This window comes from Oppia nitens, unplaced genomic scaffold, assembly GCF_028296485.1.
Source record: "Oppia nitens isolate AA-2021 unplaced genomic scaffold, nextdenovo-longstitch-racon4-pilon3 scaffold5_pilon_pilon_pilon, whole genome shotgun sequence".
NCBI lineage: Eukaryota > Metazoa > Arthropoda > Arachnida > Sarcoptiformes > Oppiidae > Oppia > Oppia nitens.
In genome coordinates, this window is record NW_026533243.1 from 799134 (window position 1) to 819520 (window position 20387).

The following is a 20387-nucleotide window of genomic DNA, read 5'->3' on the forward strand; positions in this document are numbered from 1 at the left end:
TTATAGAAAAAAATCTTCCTATTTCTTAATTTCTTCTATGAAATTACAAAAAAAATGTTTGATTTATATATCAATATTATCATTACTAAAAAAAATTCAAATCACATCCACCAAAAATAATCACTTATTAATGTCAATATCACTTTTAATTTGTAAGATATCATCTTAAGACATATTAAGACAAGACATTATGTCATCAATTTAGGTGATTGTGTTAGCAATGGTAGCGATTTCTTCGTATTTTGTTTCCAAACATTTGATTGTCTCATCAGATGAACAGCCAATTGTTGTATTATTATTATTAGTAGTAATAGTAATAGTATTTGTATTAATATTATTAGTAGTAGTATTATTACTACTATGACTATTGACTACAAYAACAAGGCCATCGCCACCGCCACCACCACCGGCACCGTTAGTATTATCACAATTGACGGCACCGTTGGTATTGTTGTTGTTATTATTATTATTACTATTGGCTATAGAGTTGGCGGCGGTACGCGGCGACAGAAAACTCATACGTATGGAACCGGTAGTTGGGGTCAATCGGCCGCGTATTTGTTGTACAATATGTCGGGCAGTTGCCGTCGAGTAGGAGGGCGGCGGTTCGTATTTGGGCGGCGGGTCGTCCGGTATGTAACCGGTGTTTATGGCACCCGACGAACCATTGCCGTCGGCACTTGTGAACGACGACAGTGTCGGACAAAAGAGAGCCTTTTTATTTGATAGAAAAAAATAGTGTCAATAATTAGGTGTGTCCTCTGCATTGGGGGTAGAAAGTAGGGGAATGGGTGTGTATTTACTTGTATGCGTTCGTGAAACAGTGATGTCGACTGTTTGGGAAACAGATAGACAATCAATTGTATGGAACCGATAAAGAATACGAGAAACAGTGGTGTAATCTGGAATACAGTGGACAGGGATTTGGTCCAATCGGGCCAATAGGTATAGAATGTGACCACTTGTGTCCACGTAAGGCCACTGGCGTTATAGGAACGGGTAAATGCAATCGACAATATCTATAAATATAATAATAATAATAATAATTAATTGATTGATTTTATTAAATAATTATATGACTTAATATGGAGCTAACCATAGTGGCGATCGGCATAATTAGGTTCCACTGGAAGGTCAGTATAGGCAGTAACCAACTACGGGTGCTCTCGTCTTTGGCCAACATTGAGACTAGATTTTCGGTGCCAACCGGACGGCCTATATTTGTAAATATTTAATAACAATTATTATTAAATGCAAAATAAACAAAAAAAAAATAAAATAAAAATAAAACAATTGTTAATTATAATTACTATAATTATTGGCATAACTACAAAAAAACTTTAAATTCAAATATTATATATTTATGTAATTGTTTTTTATATAATGCACAGTAACTCAAAATAACTTAATAAATAAAATTTAATTAATAGTTTGCATTTGGATATTGACATTTAAAAATATGTATTGATTAAAAAAATAAAAAAATAATAAAAACAACAAATTAAATATATTTAAACTTATTTTGATATTTAGTAAAAAAAATTTTTTTTTGATATCTTATGTAAACATACCTCTTATAATAAGCACTGATATTTGCATCAATAAATATAGCAATGCTAACCACCAGAGAGATCCGATACAGAAGTCGAGAAAATATATGACAAATAGGCCGGCCTTTTGTTGGGAACGGTAGATACATAGCAAACAAACAAACAAATAAAATAAAACTTAATAAAATGATTTATTCATTTTTTTATTTGCAACATATAATTTGATAACTCAATTTGAATTTTTCATTGCCTAATATATTGTATTTTTTAAAAAAACTGATTGTATAGCATATAAATATTAGCATATAATAATTATTGTAAAATAAATAAATAAATTGTATATACAATATATTGTTTGTTATAAATAAATTGATTGTCAAAAAAATATAATTTATATGATTGTGTGTGTGTTTGACTATTTAGGTCATAAATAAAAATTTGTTTTAATATAATAATATAGTTTATAAAAGACGATTTACATTAATAATAATATTATACTAATAATATAATAATATATCATTGAAGACAATAATAATTTTATTTGAATTAGGGTTTGCCTACAAAATGAAAATTAGTTGAAACCTTGATATAGATTTCATTAATGGTTTCAAATATAAATAAAAATTTATATGAATATACAGTACTATTTCTATGACTATTTTAATAAACAATTGTTTGTATATATATATATATAATATATACATATAAATATATAAAACTATTTAGTAGATAAACACATTTAAATTGAAAACAATGATTTAAAAAGTTAATAATCCATTGACTTTGAAAACAAACATTATGTAACAATTTTTAAAAATATATATAATTGTAGAAAAAATTATAATATTTAAATGCTTGAATTGGGATAGACCAAATAATATGTAATTTTTTTATTAATTATAATAGATCAATATATATGAAATATTATTTACAGTCATAAAATAAAATAATAATTAATATTTATAAATATACGACTGGCCCAACACCTATTATCTTTTTAAAAATAGCGCTATTTCTATACTTTAAATAAAAGCAAAAATATTTTAATGTAGATTTAGAGCTGGCGTTTATTATTTTAAAAAAATAAATTTAAAAAATCAAAATTAGCTGTACATAACATAACTAAAATTATACTAAAAGTTAAATAAGTATAAATATTTTATTTAAAAAAATCATGTCAGTGTAAATGGATATAGATACTTGTTTGATAAATAGAAAAAAATTTGTCAAAAATTAAGCCAATGTTTAGTTATGAATTTTTAAAAATATTATAATTTACAAAATTTTAAATTTTATTATTAATTAAAAATTTTTAAGTTCTTTCTAGTTTTAATGATAATGTTTAAGAAACTAAATGTATTTTTAACAATAATTAAAATTTTATTAAAAATATATAGTATAACTTTTTCGTGAAAAACTACACAAATATTAGAATATGCTAGAAAAGTTTCGAAAAAAATTGACTTGCAACTTTGTAAATTTATTGCCATAAAATGGCGCCAATTTAAAAATATTTATTAAAATATGAAATCCCATTTATTCATAAATAAGATATATATTTTTAAAATAAATTTCAATTAATAATTTTTGAAATAAATGGTGTATTTTGAAAATAACTCTTGATGAGCCACCCAAACTGTAGACTAATATTTAAATTAGATTTTTAAATTTAGTTTAATTAAATTATAACTACTAATTTTTTTTGTTAATAAATTAATTAGAGTCAAAAAATTAGTCTAAATTTTCGTAAAAATAATAATAAAATTTTTACTAATATATTGAAATATATTACTTTTTAAAAATTAAATTGATAAGTTTTTTAATTGTTAAATTTTATTAATAAATAATTTAATTGACATAAAAATTAGTTTATTATTAAAAATTAATATACTATTTATTGTCTCAGTAATAACTATTTAAAAAAATATTTAAAAAAAACATTACTATCTAACTAAAAAAATAATATTTGATAAAATTAAATTAAATTAAATAATGTAGAATTTAACTTGAATATATTGATTAAAATTTTAACTAATTTTATTAATAAAATAAACATTTTAAATAAGATAGGTTAGGCTAAGTAAGGCTAATAAGTTTTAAACTTACTTTATATAAATGATAGTTTAATTTAATTTAATGATATTTTTACAGTTTTCTAAAAATAAAATATTTTCATTTAATTTTATACTAAAACTATAAATAGTATAAAATATTCTATTTTTTAAAAATTATAAATCAATATTTAGATTATAATATCTATTATTATATGTAGTCAAATATAATGTAATTTAAAAATATATATTCAATTGTAAAATCAATAATTTGTCTTTAAAAAAAATATTAYTTATAACTATACAAATGTTAAGAAAATTTGTTTCAAAAGTTAATAAAAAAAATTAGCAAAAATAATAATAAATTTACAATAAATAAAAAAAGATTTACAATTGTCTCACTAAAAATTTTAGATTCATATCTCAGTAAATTAATTCAGTAAATATATAATTAATTTTTATTTACAGTTTTATAAAAATGTTTTTTTTTAATAACTAATTTTAAATCTATTAATGTATATATATATTTTCCTTTTTCATATRTCCCTCGACTAACATAAATATTTTGCTCAATTAATTAATAAATAGATTAATTTTTATTAAAAATTAAATAAACAAAATAAAAATAATTAAAAAAAAAACTAACCGTCGATGTCATGGATAGTGACATCAAAAAGGCCAACACACAGGTAACAAACGTAAGTATCGGACGCCATAGTTTGAAAAATGTTGGCATTATTGAGACAATAGCGTCGCAAACACTGCCCCAGACAACAATCAGATGACCCATTGTAAACATAATGGCGCTCAGGTAGAAAAATACGGCCCAAATGGAGCCAATCTGATGGGAACCCTCTACGGATAGGGCGGCCGGAAAGACTTCAGTGGCGAAACGCATTACTTGATAATGACTTAAATGCGACGACACCTCCGAATAGGTGACCAAATTTTCGCCCAAAAACAAGTTGGCCGCCGACAGTATCTTTACATCACCATTGGTGGCCAACTTTTGATTGCCACCGGTATCTGTGTTGGACTGAACTGGTCGGACAAACTGTATGGAACCGATTTCTTCATACGATGACGGTATGTATGCCAAACCTTTGGTGGTCAGTGTACGCATACATGAGGCAAACAGACAGGCGCTCATTARTAGGACAGTTGTCACCAGAAAGAATAGGGCAAGAATTTGTTTGATTATGTTATGCGATGATCGGTTGTGGGACTGGACATTGAGTGCTATGGCACTGAATGCCACCCATATTATGAACACCTCACGACTGGCCATTAACCAAGACTGTCAATAAAGTGAGAAATTATTTGTTATTAATATCTTTTGTTATTTAGATTATTAAAAAAAAGTGTAAATTTTAATACAAATGTGAATGAGTGGGTGAGATAGAGAGAGAGAGAGAGAGAGAGAGAGAGAGAGAGAGAGAGAGAGAGAGAGAGAGAGAAAGAAAGAGAGAGTAAAATTAGCCAAAAAATTGTTACTTTTTTAAAAACATAAAATTATATGTTTGACAACTGTATTAATGTATTCAATTTTTTTTAATGTATTAAATATATTACAGTATATAATTATAATTGAAGGCCTTTCTACTATAAATATATTTTTAAAATAACCTCAATTTCTAATACATTTAATAATCATTTATCACTTTTTAAAAAAAACTTGTCTGCAATAGTCACTGGTGCGTGTAATAGATAAAGGGTGGGGGTCTATGTTATGCTAACTGTTTGCTTATAATTATTATTATACAGCATTATTACCATAGAGTCCAACAAAAACGGCTGACCAGTGGTCTGAAAGATTTCGCTAACACCGTCACCCCATTGCTCGACAAACCGGAGTACGACCAGAGAGTATAGTACTAACGGTACGACCGCCGCTACCATCAATAGCCGTCCWGTSGAGTGAAAGCCGCGAATCAGTGTCAGACATATGACTGTCCAAACGATACACAAATGAAAGGACAGTTCGATTTTTACTTCCTTTGTCTGATGCCTTTGACTTCTATCCAGTACTCGACCACTARTTTAACCATAAATTAATGTAAAATAAAAATWATTATAATTAAATTAATTAGAAAAATTATAATATAAAAGTTAATTTATGTTTGTTTTAATTATATATATATTTATATATATTGTTATTGTTTTTTTTCAGCTAATTAATTAAAGTGTTTACAACTAAAAAAAATTATTATAAATAAAATAAATTTTTAATTACTATAAACATGTTAATTAAAAAACTCTATATATATAAAATTATATTTTTAATATCTCAATATGCCTCAATGAATAAACACAATTTATTTATTACCAACTATAAATAAGTGAGCAATTAATAATAATAATTAATTATTAGTTTAATTATCTAATTATATATTTTCACGAACTTAATTAATTATCATATCATATGGCCAATAAATTTATTATAAATATTATTTAATTATTAATAATTAACTAATWTTATTAAAWTWWMTATAATATGATACTAGAAAAATTATTACATTATTATTAATAAATAGGTATAATTAGAAAACAAAATAGCTATCAATTTACTGTAATTTATTTTGCAAAACAAAATACTTTATAAATATATATATTTCCAATTTATGCTTATTTTTTATAGACAATAATTTATTTATTATTATATAATTAATAGTATATATATATAATAATCAATATATAATTACTATATTTATCTCCTTAAAAAACATTAAATCTTTATTATAATTATTTACAATTAGGCTTTTTCTTGGATAGAAATTTTGAATACTAAAAGTATTAAATGTGTTTAACCTTTTATTTCTWATAAAAAAATAAAAAAATACTAATATTTCCTTATATTTAAAGGATAAATACATTTTTATGGCATTTTTGTTTCTATCTCACACCAAAAAAATTATTATTTTCCACATTAAAAAATATATACATATAAAAATTTATTTGGGATTAATTTTTTAATGTTTTTTTCTTGAAAAAATAACTTTAATACCCATTATTATTATTATTAGTAAATAATTTGGATTTTTTCATCTCTTAATTTTATATATAATATTTTTTATACACAAAAAACTTACTGAAAATAGGAAGAGACGGACCAACCGATGTAGTCATAGGACGTGGAGTTTAAGGCCATCAAACAGTCTATTAATTATATTAATAATAATAATAATAATTTTAAAAATATTTTTTTTTTTAAAAATAGTATAATCGTGTAAATTGTAACATAAATTATTATTTTTATCAAAATATTTGAAATATGATATTATTCAAAAAAAAGGGTTAATACTAAATATTTTATGTGTGATATGTGTGGGCAAACAAATTGAAATAATTGTTTGTTAGATTATATATATATATGTATATCAAATTTATATATATGTGTGATTTTTTTTGTAATTAAAATATTCAACAATTTTCTAAATAATTTATTTTTGTATCTCATTTTATATTATATTCAGTGGTATCTTATATCACACCTTTAATTGTTATTTTTATGATAAGATAATTAAAAATGATAATATAATAAAAATGCATATGATAATTAAAATTATTAATAATAGTAAAAACTTATTTAATATCAACAAAACAAAACAATTTAGTTTTTATTATTATTTATTATTACTATTATACTATCTTTTCATAATTATATTTGAATTATTATATTTTATWCAAATATAATAAAATTCTTTCATTTATATATATCTATTTCATAAACACATACAGAGTTAATGATATACTGTATTATAATATAAGGTAAACAATTTATCCCTATTTTTATGATTAAAAATAAAATTTAATGGTCAATGTCTAGCACCGGTATATACTCTTTTTTTTTGTTGATAGGACAGTAATGTTGTGTAATACCCACACTTCAAGCACACCCTTAATTCTATATACACTAGAATTGAAATCATTGTTTTTATAAATGATTTTTTGTGTGTATATACAGTATATTGAATAATACCAAGTGTTTGAACTTTATTTTGCATGAATTTTATCGCCAAAATATATAAATATATGGATATAATATAATATGAAATATTATAATTATTTCACGAACTTTTATATTTATAATTTAGTTTTTCCATATAATATTATTATTATTATTATTATCAAGAATTTCAATTCATTGTAAATATTTTTTACTGTATATCCGGCTTATAGATAGATATTACAGGTATAATACCTGTATTATAATATACAGGTATTATATAATGCATGAAAAAAATGTTTTTACAATGAATTTCATGTCTCAGTTTTCTCTCGATCTTTAAAAATATTTTTTGTTATTTTTTAAACTCTCTCTCTCTCTCATTATAATCATATCTCCCATTAAATATCGGCTTAGATATCATATAACAAATGAAAGTTTATATATATATATATATATATTTATGAATATACTGTACAGACAATAGTCTAAACATTTAAAAAACTGAATCTACAATAAGATTAATGATATATTAGATGTTTAATAGATAATAGAATTTTTAATAAAGATTATTAAATTTTGTTATATTTAAAACTTAAATTTTATATTAATATAATAACAACAATAATAATAGTATTATAATGAAAATAAATATAATAATAACAATAACAATGATGGTTATCATTAATATATCAATCAGTTGGATATCAAATAGACAGTAATAGCGTAATATAGTATAGTATAGTATATAATGTGTTTAATTATTGAATGTTATCAAATAATAATAATAATATAATTTTTTATTTATTATAGAAAGATATAGATTTTTTTTATTTAAAGGTAATACAAGTTATTGGCGAACATAACAAATAATTCATAAATTTAATACATTATACATTACATACAAAAGCGGATATAACGTTATGTCTAATCAGTCATACTTAGGATAAGAGAGATAAAGTCAATGCCTACTCTCTCTCTCTCTCTCTCTCTCTCTCTCTCTCTCTCTCTCTCTCTCTCTCTCTCTCTCTCTCTCTCTCTCTCTCTCTCTCTCTCTCTCTCTCTCTCTCTCTTTTCTCCCAATTTTCCCATTTATTTAAGTGATTGAAATGATAGAGAAATCATGAAAGTAAAATCACTTTTATATACACAAAATATATATATATTTATGTAATGTTAAAAGCATTTATTATTTTTGTTAAATAAATTAAAATATAAATTTTTAATAGATAATTTATATTTATATGCTAGTTTATTTATTTCAATATATATATATTCAATTTGTAAAGAGAGAGAGAGAGAGAGAGAGAGAGAGAGAGAGAGACAATTTATAAATAATAAATAAATATTTATTTCATACTATAGGTATATTCAATATAATGTGTTAGATAATGATTAAAATGTCAAATATAATACTGTATGTCTAATTTTTAATATATTAAATTTTTTATACCTAATATATCAAAATTATATTTATTAAATAAAAATTATTTTTTTTTATATATATAAAGTCATCAATGCATCGGTGCTAAAATACATTACATTTATATTATTACAATATACATAGTATTATACTGTATAGCACTGTATAACATTATACGACTAACTACTATAATATGTATAAACCAATTATTTAGTACTCCTTGTTATTTATCATCAATTTGTTTGCAGTCAACAAAATTTTAAACGATACAAAAAAATACCATAAAAACAAACCAACAAAAAAAATTCAATCAAAACACCCATTGTTTTGAGCAAAAAAAAAATAACATGAAATAAATGTTGTGGTTATTTTGTTTCTTACACATACAGTATACTAACAATAACTAACAGCAAAATGCAAATTATAATTATAAATTAGTGAGAGATATGGCCCGTTGTTCGTGATTTACCCGATAGAGAGATACCTGACTGTGAGTGTATGTATGTGTGTGTGTGTGTGTGTGTGTGTGTGTGTGTGTGTGTGAGAGAGAGAGAGAGAGAGAGAGTGCATATCCCTGAGCGCCTGTTGCGGTCAGCTTATGCATAGCCTCCCCACCAGTTTTGAGCGCATATATCACGGTTAACAACACACACACACACTCACCTGTACCTCATGTCTATGCATGCATACATGAAATTTGTAAAATATAAAAAACTAAATATATTATACAATAGAGGCTATTGAATAGACACTGTACATCCTGTTCAATGTATTTATAAATAATATATACTGTATAAGTGTGTGTGTATATATATATATGATTTCAATTTCATTTTTGTTTAGAAATAAAATAATAATAATAAAAGAAAAGTAAATTTCTTTCAACAATACAATATAAAATTTAAATTTAAAAAATCACAAATCATGCCTATTTCACAAGTGATCAAATATCGTTAATTTTATTTTATTAATTTAAATTCATCGTGGTTTAATTTTGTTTTGTTATCGAGATTGTTACTATCATATTTAATTTAATATACTCATATAAGTTAGTTAGATAAAATGTACATGTTGAAAAGTGTTATTTAAGTTTTGTTTTTTTTAGTTTTTATTAACAAGTATATAACTTTGAATATTTTATCTATATATATATATAATTATTTTAGCATTATAAATAATTTTATACTGTACTTAATAATTTTTATTTTTTAATTTTAATTAGAATATTTAATATGAGTTATTTATAAATAAATAATTATAATTATATTAAAATTTTCTCACACTTTGGGTTTATTTTTAAAAGATATGATAATAATAATGAAAAAATAATAATAAGTAGTAATTAATATTTTTTACTAAAAGAACATTTTAATTATAAAAATAGTAAATAAAATTTTTCAAAATAAAAATAAAAGTAAATTTTTCATTATATGACTTTTTTATAAAAAAAATTGTCACTACACTTATAAATACATTAAATCTCAAAATCATTAAAATGTAATTTATTATTATTATTATTAAAATATTGTAAAAATTATTTTATTGTATTAACACTTTATATGGAAAATTATAATTCATTGGTTTGTTGCAAACAAACAAATATATTATTATTACAATATTTTTGTTTAATAAACATATAAATATTTTAATACAAACAATATAATCATTTGTCAGATTTTAAATAAAATATATTTTTATAAACAATAATCTTTAATACAGTAGTAGTAGTAGTAGTTATAATAATAATAATAATCACAATAATTAGGGAAATGCCGATTAAGGAAATACACAAATTTGAAAAACACACAATTATTTTGCTATTTATTTAAATTAATTGTCAAACAAACATTTTTTACACTATATTAATAATACAGTAGTAATACTGTAGTTATAACAATAATATTATATACAATAAGTTTTTGAATATTATTTTTTTAGTTTATATTAATAATATAATCCTAAATATATAATTTACATTTTTTATTAGTAAACTATTTATACAACAAAATTCTTAACTGTTTATATTTTTATGTTTTTTCTACTTTAATTATAAGTTAACATTAGTTTAAATCTTGAGAAAAATACTAAATCTAAATATATATTTTTCACATTCAAACTAATTTAAATTTACTATTATTAGTATTACTATATTATCATACAATTTATTAATATATGTTTTATATGCCTGTATATATCTATCATATAATTTATGTATAGTTAATGTATATTTCCTATGTGTTTATGTTTGTGTAAATCATATTTAAATCACTACTACTACTACTACTACTACTACTACTACTATAGCAATTTAAATACATTATATTAAATACTGTATGTGAGATAAAACTAACAATAGATTCAAACTTAACTAATCTTTTTAATATTAAAATTAAAAATTATTTTTTATTTCTTTTATAAAAATATATTTATTAATTGCAGTAATGTCTTTATATATAGTGTAAGCTGCTATTATCAATACTATATATATATTTCTATATTTATTTCATTATTATTATTATGTTTTATTTCATTAATGATATCGTGTGTAGCCATGAGAGGGGACAGGTGTTTGACTATACCTTACCATCAGATCATCATCACATCACATCACACACACAAAATAAACATAAACAATAAAATTTAATATCTAATTAAATAATAAAAATTTTAGTAAAATAAATAAATATATTATTATTATTATTATTTGAAACAAACACTCAATAACTATATATAATATGATAGTTAATTATCAGTAATAAAGTAATAATAATAATAATAAAAACATTTAATGTAATTATATTTAATGATAAGCTATAAAACAGTAAAAGCAATAAATAATAATAACAGTTGTATTAAAAATAATTATTTGTCCCCTAATTATCATTTAAAAATAACAATTATATCGCAATAGTATTTTTTTAAATTTAATGAATTAATTCATAAATAAAATAAACAAAACAACAACAAAAAAACTTACTGTTTGTGGCAATCCTAGTATTACAATATGACCACTTGTAGGCCGAATCGCTGGTGGCCATAAAGGCATCACGAAAATAGACAAACAGCCAGGCAATGGGTACCGAACTATACAGGCCGTAGCACATGTATGTCAATAGAAAGGCCGCACCGATACCTTAAGTTTGTATTAAAAAAAACATTAAAGAAAAACATATTCAATTAAATATCGATGTGTACTATCAATAATATTTCGGCAACAGTTATATACACTATACCTTTAAATGCCGGACTAATGAACCACATGTCGTAAAAGCCGGACCCTAAATACTGGCCCAACGACATTGTCAATAGAAGGAACGGTAGCCCAAAACCGATGCTTAATATGAGAAATTGTATGACAAATGGACCTAAAAATAGCCCCAAAAAAATGACATTTAATAGAAATAAATATAATATAAATCTTAAGATATACAGTATCAGAATTATTATTATTATTATTATTATAACAATATTGTTATTAATATTAGATTATAAAATATAATTTATAAATACAAATAAATTATAGCCTAAAAAAACTAATCCATTGTTTCTATGCTTTTTTTAATGGGTAACTTAAATTTGATTTTAATATACATGTCATGTACTGTACATATGTTATATAACAATTGGATATTATGATAGCATTTTTTGAAGAAAATAAAATAATTTATATTATAGTTTTTGTTGTTGAAAATAAATTAATGTAGGAATTGAAACAATTGTTTTTAAAACTATTATAATATATATATATACTGTATATAAGACAGAGATCACACATAACAACAACAACAACAATAAAAATACAATTATAAATGTAAAAGTAAATCATTGTTATATAATATATAATGAAAGGAAAGTTAGTTTAAAATTTACTTATTTTTTATTTAAACTAAATTTCACTTAAATTAAGTTTAAATTTTATTTTCATAGTTGATTAAATTCATAGATAAATAATTTAAATGACTATTTTTTATATATATTAGTTGTAATGAATTTGAACATTTCATCACGAAATTTGTGATACGTTTTAAATGAATTGATGATAAAAAAATTAAGTTTTATACTTTCATTAATTTAATATTAATAATACAATGTATATAAATAAATATTTTTWAAAAAATGAGATCTAATAAAAATTTTAAAATAATTTTTTTATTGTTGTATTTTTATCTCATATATAAATTTAGAGGAAAATCATTGTATTGTTATTAAATACAATAATAATAAACCAAAAATACTTAATTTTTTATAACTTTTGAAAATTGTTTTTATCTAAAAAAAAAAAAACTACTTTTCCTACTCTTACCCATTATTTTCATTGATTATATTATTTAACATATTTTTGGAGCACAAAAATTATGATAGATTACGATAAGCGATAAATTTAATAATAATAATAATAATAATTAACTGTATATTAATATAATTATTATAATTATTTTGTTAATTTAGTTTACTGTTTAAAATTAATACTAAACAATATATGTTATATACTGTTGATAATTATCATTATTTATATATATTTTTTGTAACAAAACTAAGTAAATAATTTTATATTATTTGTTATATACTATAATAATAATAGGAAAAACTTGTTATTTATTGTAAAATATTTTAACCAAATTTAATGCAATCAATCAAATTATAAATAATATTTTGTTGATAACATTAAACCAAAAAAAAATCTTTCACACAATAGATCATAATATAAGAAAAATTAATTTGATTTATTAATAAATAAATATAATACTAAATTATACTTTTACTTAATATAACAATAATAATTTAAATAATGTGCATTTATTAACAAAATAACTACAAATTGTGATTATTAAATATTTCAATAAAAGTCACTACTATTGTACAAAACACACAAAAAACAACATAAATATTAATAATTAATTATAATTGTAATTCTGACATAACTTATCCATAAAATCTAAGATATAAACTGCAAATCAATAATAATATTTTTTTTGTGTTCATATTTTATTCATAATATCCATTGCCAGACAATTATCAATGCAACTGGCAATTTATCTAACTATTCGAGGGGACAGTCGTATTGATAAATTAGGACTTCCTTAACCTTAATATTTTTTTCAATTAAAGAAATAAAACTAAAAAACATATATATTATATAAGATAATAACTATGCAATTCATTCATCATACTGTATGTAATAATAATATTATTTATCATATTTTATTTTCTAGAAATAAAAGGGTCGGAAATACAGATAATATACATATACTGTATATAATATATTATAATAAACAATATATGAGATCATTGAGATAGCAAAACTACATGTTTTTTAGGGTAATCCCTCAAAAAAAACTAAATAATAAATAATAATACAATAAATAACTTACAGTTAAAATATTTTACAACAAAAAATAAATTCAATGCAATTATAATATTATGAAAAGCGAGTAAATTATAAAAATAATTACTTTAATAATAATAATAAAACTAACAAAACAATAAAAGCTTTTTAGAAAATGAATTTAAATTAAATATATATTTTTTAAAATAGGGAAATACCGTATATTTATTTTTTTTAAAAACATATTAACTAACCTTTAAAATAATAGGTGAGTACCGAAAAACGGCTAATTGTATAAAAGTTTATACAACAAAAAAATGTGGCAAAAAACGATGCGCTGTCCACTGGCCACAGACCGCGGACCGTACGGCGGACATCAGCAGCCGATAGGGTGTCTCTCATTTGCAAGTGAACAATGTGCTGGTCGTTTAGGTCGCTATTGTTGTGATGTCGTAGTAGACCAGGCGGGTGCTGATGACGGCTACCGACACCACCACCGCCGCCGCCACCACTAACCCCTGTGTCATCCGCAACAGCCGGATCTCTGTCACCATTGATGGGATCTAATGGTTGTTGGGTTAGGGATGTAGAGGAGGAAGAAGAGGAGGAAAACAACAATTGTTTAGTTAGTTTTAGCATTAGTTGTTTAATAAACATATTGGTATTATTATTATTGGTATTATTATTATTGGTATTATTATTATTATTTTAGTAGTCGTAGAGAGAAAAAACATGACTTTTTTGTTGTTGAATATATATTTTAATGGTTTAGGAGAAGAAAACACAATATTATATATATATATGTATAACTTTTGCACGACTTTTGATTGTGTTGTTTGTTGTGTTATTATTACAATATTAGTATTATTATAATAAAATTGTACTTATTATCAGCTTATGGACTTCAACACATAAAATATAACTTATATATAATATGTTATATATATATATTTATAAATATATTATACATTTATATATTGAATACAAAAATAAACTAAATTTTATGCTTGAATTTTATCGGTTTTTCAAAATATAAATACAAATAGTTTTTTTTCTCTTTTTCCAAACAAATATAATCTCAGAGAAAAATCAACACAAAAAAACTAAAAACAAATTGTGGTATAAACTCATGAATGGAGATCCACTAATAGCCTGAGCTTTAAAACCCTCTATAACTTAAGTAATCTGTATATACCTGTACTGTATATATAAATTATATATATATATATATATATATATATATATATATATTGATATAATATTATAATAACTTAGATTATACTAAAAATTTTTATGATTTTTTCTCCAACTATTAAGGGCTCAAAAAACTAGTTGATCTCAACCAACCAACCACTGGTGCTTAAGTRTACACAAGTATATACAGCACACACACACACACACCAGTTAATGTATATCCGCTTTTATCTCCCGGTATTAAACACACAAAAAACTTGATTTGCATCCACTTTTTGATCCATCACTTCATGATTTTTTGTTGGTAGTGTTTATAAGATTTTTGAAAGGCATTAATATATGGTATATATCTATATTCAATATAAGAAACTACTGTATAAATCATGAAAACCCATAGCCCAGTGCAATGATATGGTCTTACCCTAAAACACGAGAGAGAGAGAGAGAGAGAGAGAGAGAGAGAGAGAGAGAGAGACCATCACACAACTAAACAGTCTATTAAATCCCAGAGCAAACTACTACCACTACTATGGGTTAACCCCACAATTAACCAACWAAAAAAACTTGTTATCAGTTATTTATTTTTATTATCTATTAAAAAATTAACTGTAATATTATATTAACTTCAAAAGGAAGTCAAAAAAATAGTTGTTTATATATATATACTGTATATATATTTTTACTTCAATCAATTTGTTGTTTTGATCTTTGGCTGATATACTCATCAATAATTAAATTATTGATTGCTATCTCATATACTGTACATAAAATTACTGGTTACGGGATTAGGTTAGGCACTGGTATATACTGTACAATCAATAGTCAATCATAAGATAAAAATCAGGGGATGAGATCATTGCAAACACTGACTAATTATTAATTAACTTTCAATAATGTAATACTTGAATATATTAAACATATATATAAGTATATATCATTTATTGCACTAAGTTATTGCAAACAAACAAAAAATTAATGAAAATTATCATAATTAATAATAATCATAATTTATTATAGAATTATGACAACAAATAAATAAATAAATGAATAAATCACTTAAAAGTTAATATCATTTCATAATAATAATAATGACTGATTACATATCGGTTTTTTGGCATTATTTAAATATTCAACACTAATATATAATTTCAAACATTTATATATATATATATACAAAATCATATGATTTATAAAAAAAATCTTATACTACTTAAATAATTGTATGTATAAGTAACTAATTGGTTGCGCAAAAAATATTATACATATATTTGCATAAATAACATATTAAAGCAATAGTATTGCATTACTTTTTGTGATTTTTTATTTATCATTAAATACTGTACATACATATTGCTTAGCTGACTCATTTGCAAAAACTATACTAATAATGATTAATAATAATTTTATTATAATTTTTTTCATATATATCATTAATAAATATTTTCAACAAATAATTTAAATAACAAGGTGTTGACTAAATGAGAAATTATATTTTACACCAAAAATAACAACAACAACAAAATGTTTTATTATTATTATTACTATTTAATAGACAAAAATAACTTTTAATTTCACAACAATTTTTAATGATATAATAGAGAAAAGTTTTATTATATATGTTATAAAAAACAAATTTATTATTAAAATTATTCATAATTTACTTATTATTAAATACTTACAAATATAATTAAACTTATAAAATGTATGTATTATTCAGATGTTATAATTTTACTGTATTTAATGATATCACTTATAATTAGTGTTGGCAAAAAAGAGAAATTTATAAAATAATAGAGAAATTTCTAGAAAGTTTCTAAAAGAAATTTCTATCTATGGGATCCCCATGTTAATTTTGTTATTTCAATATATTTTATCTTGTAACATTCTTATTACAAGTAATAATTAAATATTATTATTAGTATTTAAATTATTAATTAAAGTAAAAATTAATTTATTTAATTATATTTAACTATAAATTATAGTTTTGTAAAATTTTATTCATCATTTTATTATATTATAGTCTATAATATAATACAGTAAAATGATGAATAAAATTTTACAAAACTGATTATTATTAGATAATTATACTTATTTATATAGGTATCCCATTTGTACAATATTATGTCTCATTAATATATTTATAGTATTTCCAATAACTATAGATATGGTGATCCCATAGTACAACAATAAAGTTAAATTTCTATAGAAATTTATTCATGAGAAATTTTCTAGAAACTTTCTCAGGGAAATTTATTAGAAACTTTCTATTTGCCCATCTCTACTTATAATAACTAACTTTTTTTAAAAAAACTCAATTGTTTGACTATTTACACTATATTTCTATTTCTAAGATATCATAAAAAATATTTATTTAATAAGTATTTTAATTAAGTTTATTTAAAAATTCAAAATTAGTTTTTTATATATAATACATTTCGTGACTAATATTGTTAACAAATCAATAAATAATATTAAACTAATGAAAATTCAATAGTAAAACAATAATTTAATTTATAATATAATAATAATATTTATAAAAAAAATATCACACGAATGTCATACCCATATCTGTATTCAGGTCATTGGCGGCACCGGTATGTCGACTAGTGTTGTGTCGATTAGAAGAGTCCACATGACATGAGTTGACAAACACCCGGTTATTATTATTAGCTACCGATTCACTTGTCGTGTTGTTATTTGATGAATCACTATCCGACTCGTTATTAGGAAAGCCCATGATTTAAGCAAATTTTTTTCAGATATTTATTTATTATTAATTATTATTATTGAAAATTTAAACTAGCACATCTTATTATTATTTTTTTTCTCAATCAACTTGTGATATATTTAGGTGACAATTGTTTTATTATAACACATTTTTTTAATTAATTATTATTATTATTTATTTTTGTGATATTTAATTTGTTGATGTACTAAACAAAAATAAGAAAAAAATAAATTAAATTAAATATATAATTTTGTTTCTATGAAAATCATTTATCATTTATTTATTTTTAATATAATATTAAYTTTTATTCATTAGTATAATAAATTATTATATTCAATATATAAAAAATATTAAAACACACATTTTGTATTTAAATCAATAATCAATTGGTATTAACAAATATTGTGTCGAAATGTTTATTTAAATAACATTTTTTTTGAAAAATAAATTATTAGTATAATAATGATAACAATCAGTAAAAATATATATTAATATACAGTATATTAATATTATAATAGTTTTCTATTCAATATTAAATTACGAAACATTATAATAAATGTATTTATATTACAATATAATATATTATTAATATAGTATTCATAAATAATCATTGATAGATCATATGTCAATTTAAAAAATTTATCATATATTTTATTTTTTTGTATGTATATAAAAACACAATGGTTTAGATTTTTGTTACGAAATAGACAATCACACAATTGATCTAATATTTTATAAATAAAGTATTATTATTATTATTAAATTATGAAAATTTGTATTACCAAAATAAATTATGTATTAACATATTATAACATTATTCAATAACATTTATATAATATTAAAACTAAAATTTTTTTGAATGAAAACCCCCATTATTTGTTATCAACAGGTATTCAATGCTAATATAAGTTAAATAAATTTTTATCAAAATAAAAAATAGGAGTTAAAAATATTTTGTTTTACTTTTTTTCAGAAAATTTTTAATTTCTAACAAATAATGATAACAACAACAAAAATTTATAATAATTAAGACCGAAAAAATTCAATGACATTTACTTATTTGAAATATTGAAATAAAAAACAAAACAAAAAATAACTCACAAAACTTATAATCTTTTTTTTTTATTTTGCATAATTTTTTGTTGTTTTGTTTCATATTTATTATTATTATTATTTAAATAATAATAAAAACTATAATTACTATAATAATACATTATATTCACACAAATTCAAGGATATAACTCACAAATTATTTGTGTTGTTATTAAAAGATTATTAACGCTTTGTTTTAAATGTCAATCTCTGCCAACCTTTTTATAATAATAATAAAAAAAACTTTATGTTTACTATAAATATAGTATTTATATAAATATATGTCTTATAAAGTCATGATTTTTTTTCTTTTATTTATTGAATATTATTTTTGTATAACAATTGAATAATGCTATACATTGTATATAATTATTATTATTATTATTTACTGACTGTCTATTTACTACTATATAAGTATATTATTTAATTATGAAATAAATAAAATGAATAGTTATTTATGAAGCTATTCATTAAGGATTATAAAATAAATAATATAAATATTTATTTTTTCTAACAAAAAAACTATTCAAATTTATAATTACATCATAATTATTGTTGATTATTTATTTATCTTTTTTAAATAATAAAATAAAAAGTTGAAAACATGTTTATACTGTATTAATAAAAATCTAAAATTGGCATAAAATAATAGTAATAATATTAATATAATAATAATAATAATAGTTATGGTAATTAAAAATATTTTATTTAAAAACTTCATAAATAAATCTAGAAATAAATTAACTAAAAATATATAAATTAATATTTATACTTTTATAGTAAATTATAAAAAAATTATTTAATTAAAAGACTATAAAGAATTAATAATTATATTGAAAATAATAATCATAAAATATTATTATTATTATACAGTATAGACATCACACTTAGTATTGCCTATTTAATTGATTGCTTTATTGTTTGAATGTATGAATGAATAATTGAATGGATGAATGAATGAGAGAGAGAGAGAGAGAGAGAGAGAGAGAGAGAGAGTCCTCAATAAAAAAAATAATAAAAACCATAATTACATATAATTACTACAATTTCTTAAGAGTCTTATTCATGACTTTCAGA

General features: G+C 21.4%; 1 protein-coding gene across 1 annotated transcript; it reads right to left on the reverse strand.

Moving 5' to 3' along the window:
• Positions 1-201: 201 nt before the first annotated feature.
• Positions 202-18238, reverse strand: LOC128961103 (sodium-dependent transporter bedraggled-like). Its single transcript, XM_054307309.1, has 11 exons — positions 18053-18238; positions 14551-14859; positions 12204-12335; positions 11948-12103; positions 6691-6757; positions 5375-5636; positions 4248-4898; positions 1572-1674; positions 1097-1215; positions 804-1019; positions 202-714 (listed from the first exon to the last, which is right to left on the reverse strand). Exons 1-11 carry the CDS (start codon positions 18225-18227, stop codon positions 202-204), a joined length of 2703 nt encoding a protein of 900 aa, XP_054163284.1. The 5' UTR covers positions 18228-18238.
• Between the last annotated feature and the right edge of the window lie 2149 nt (positions 18239-20387).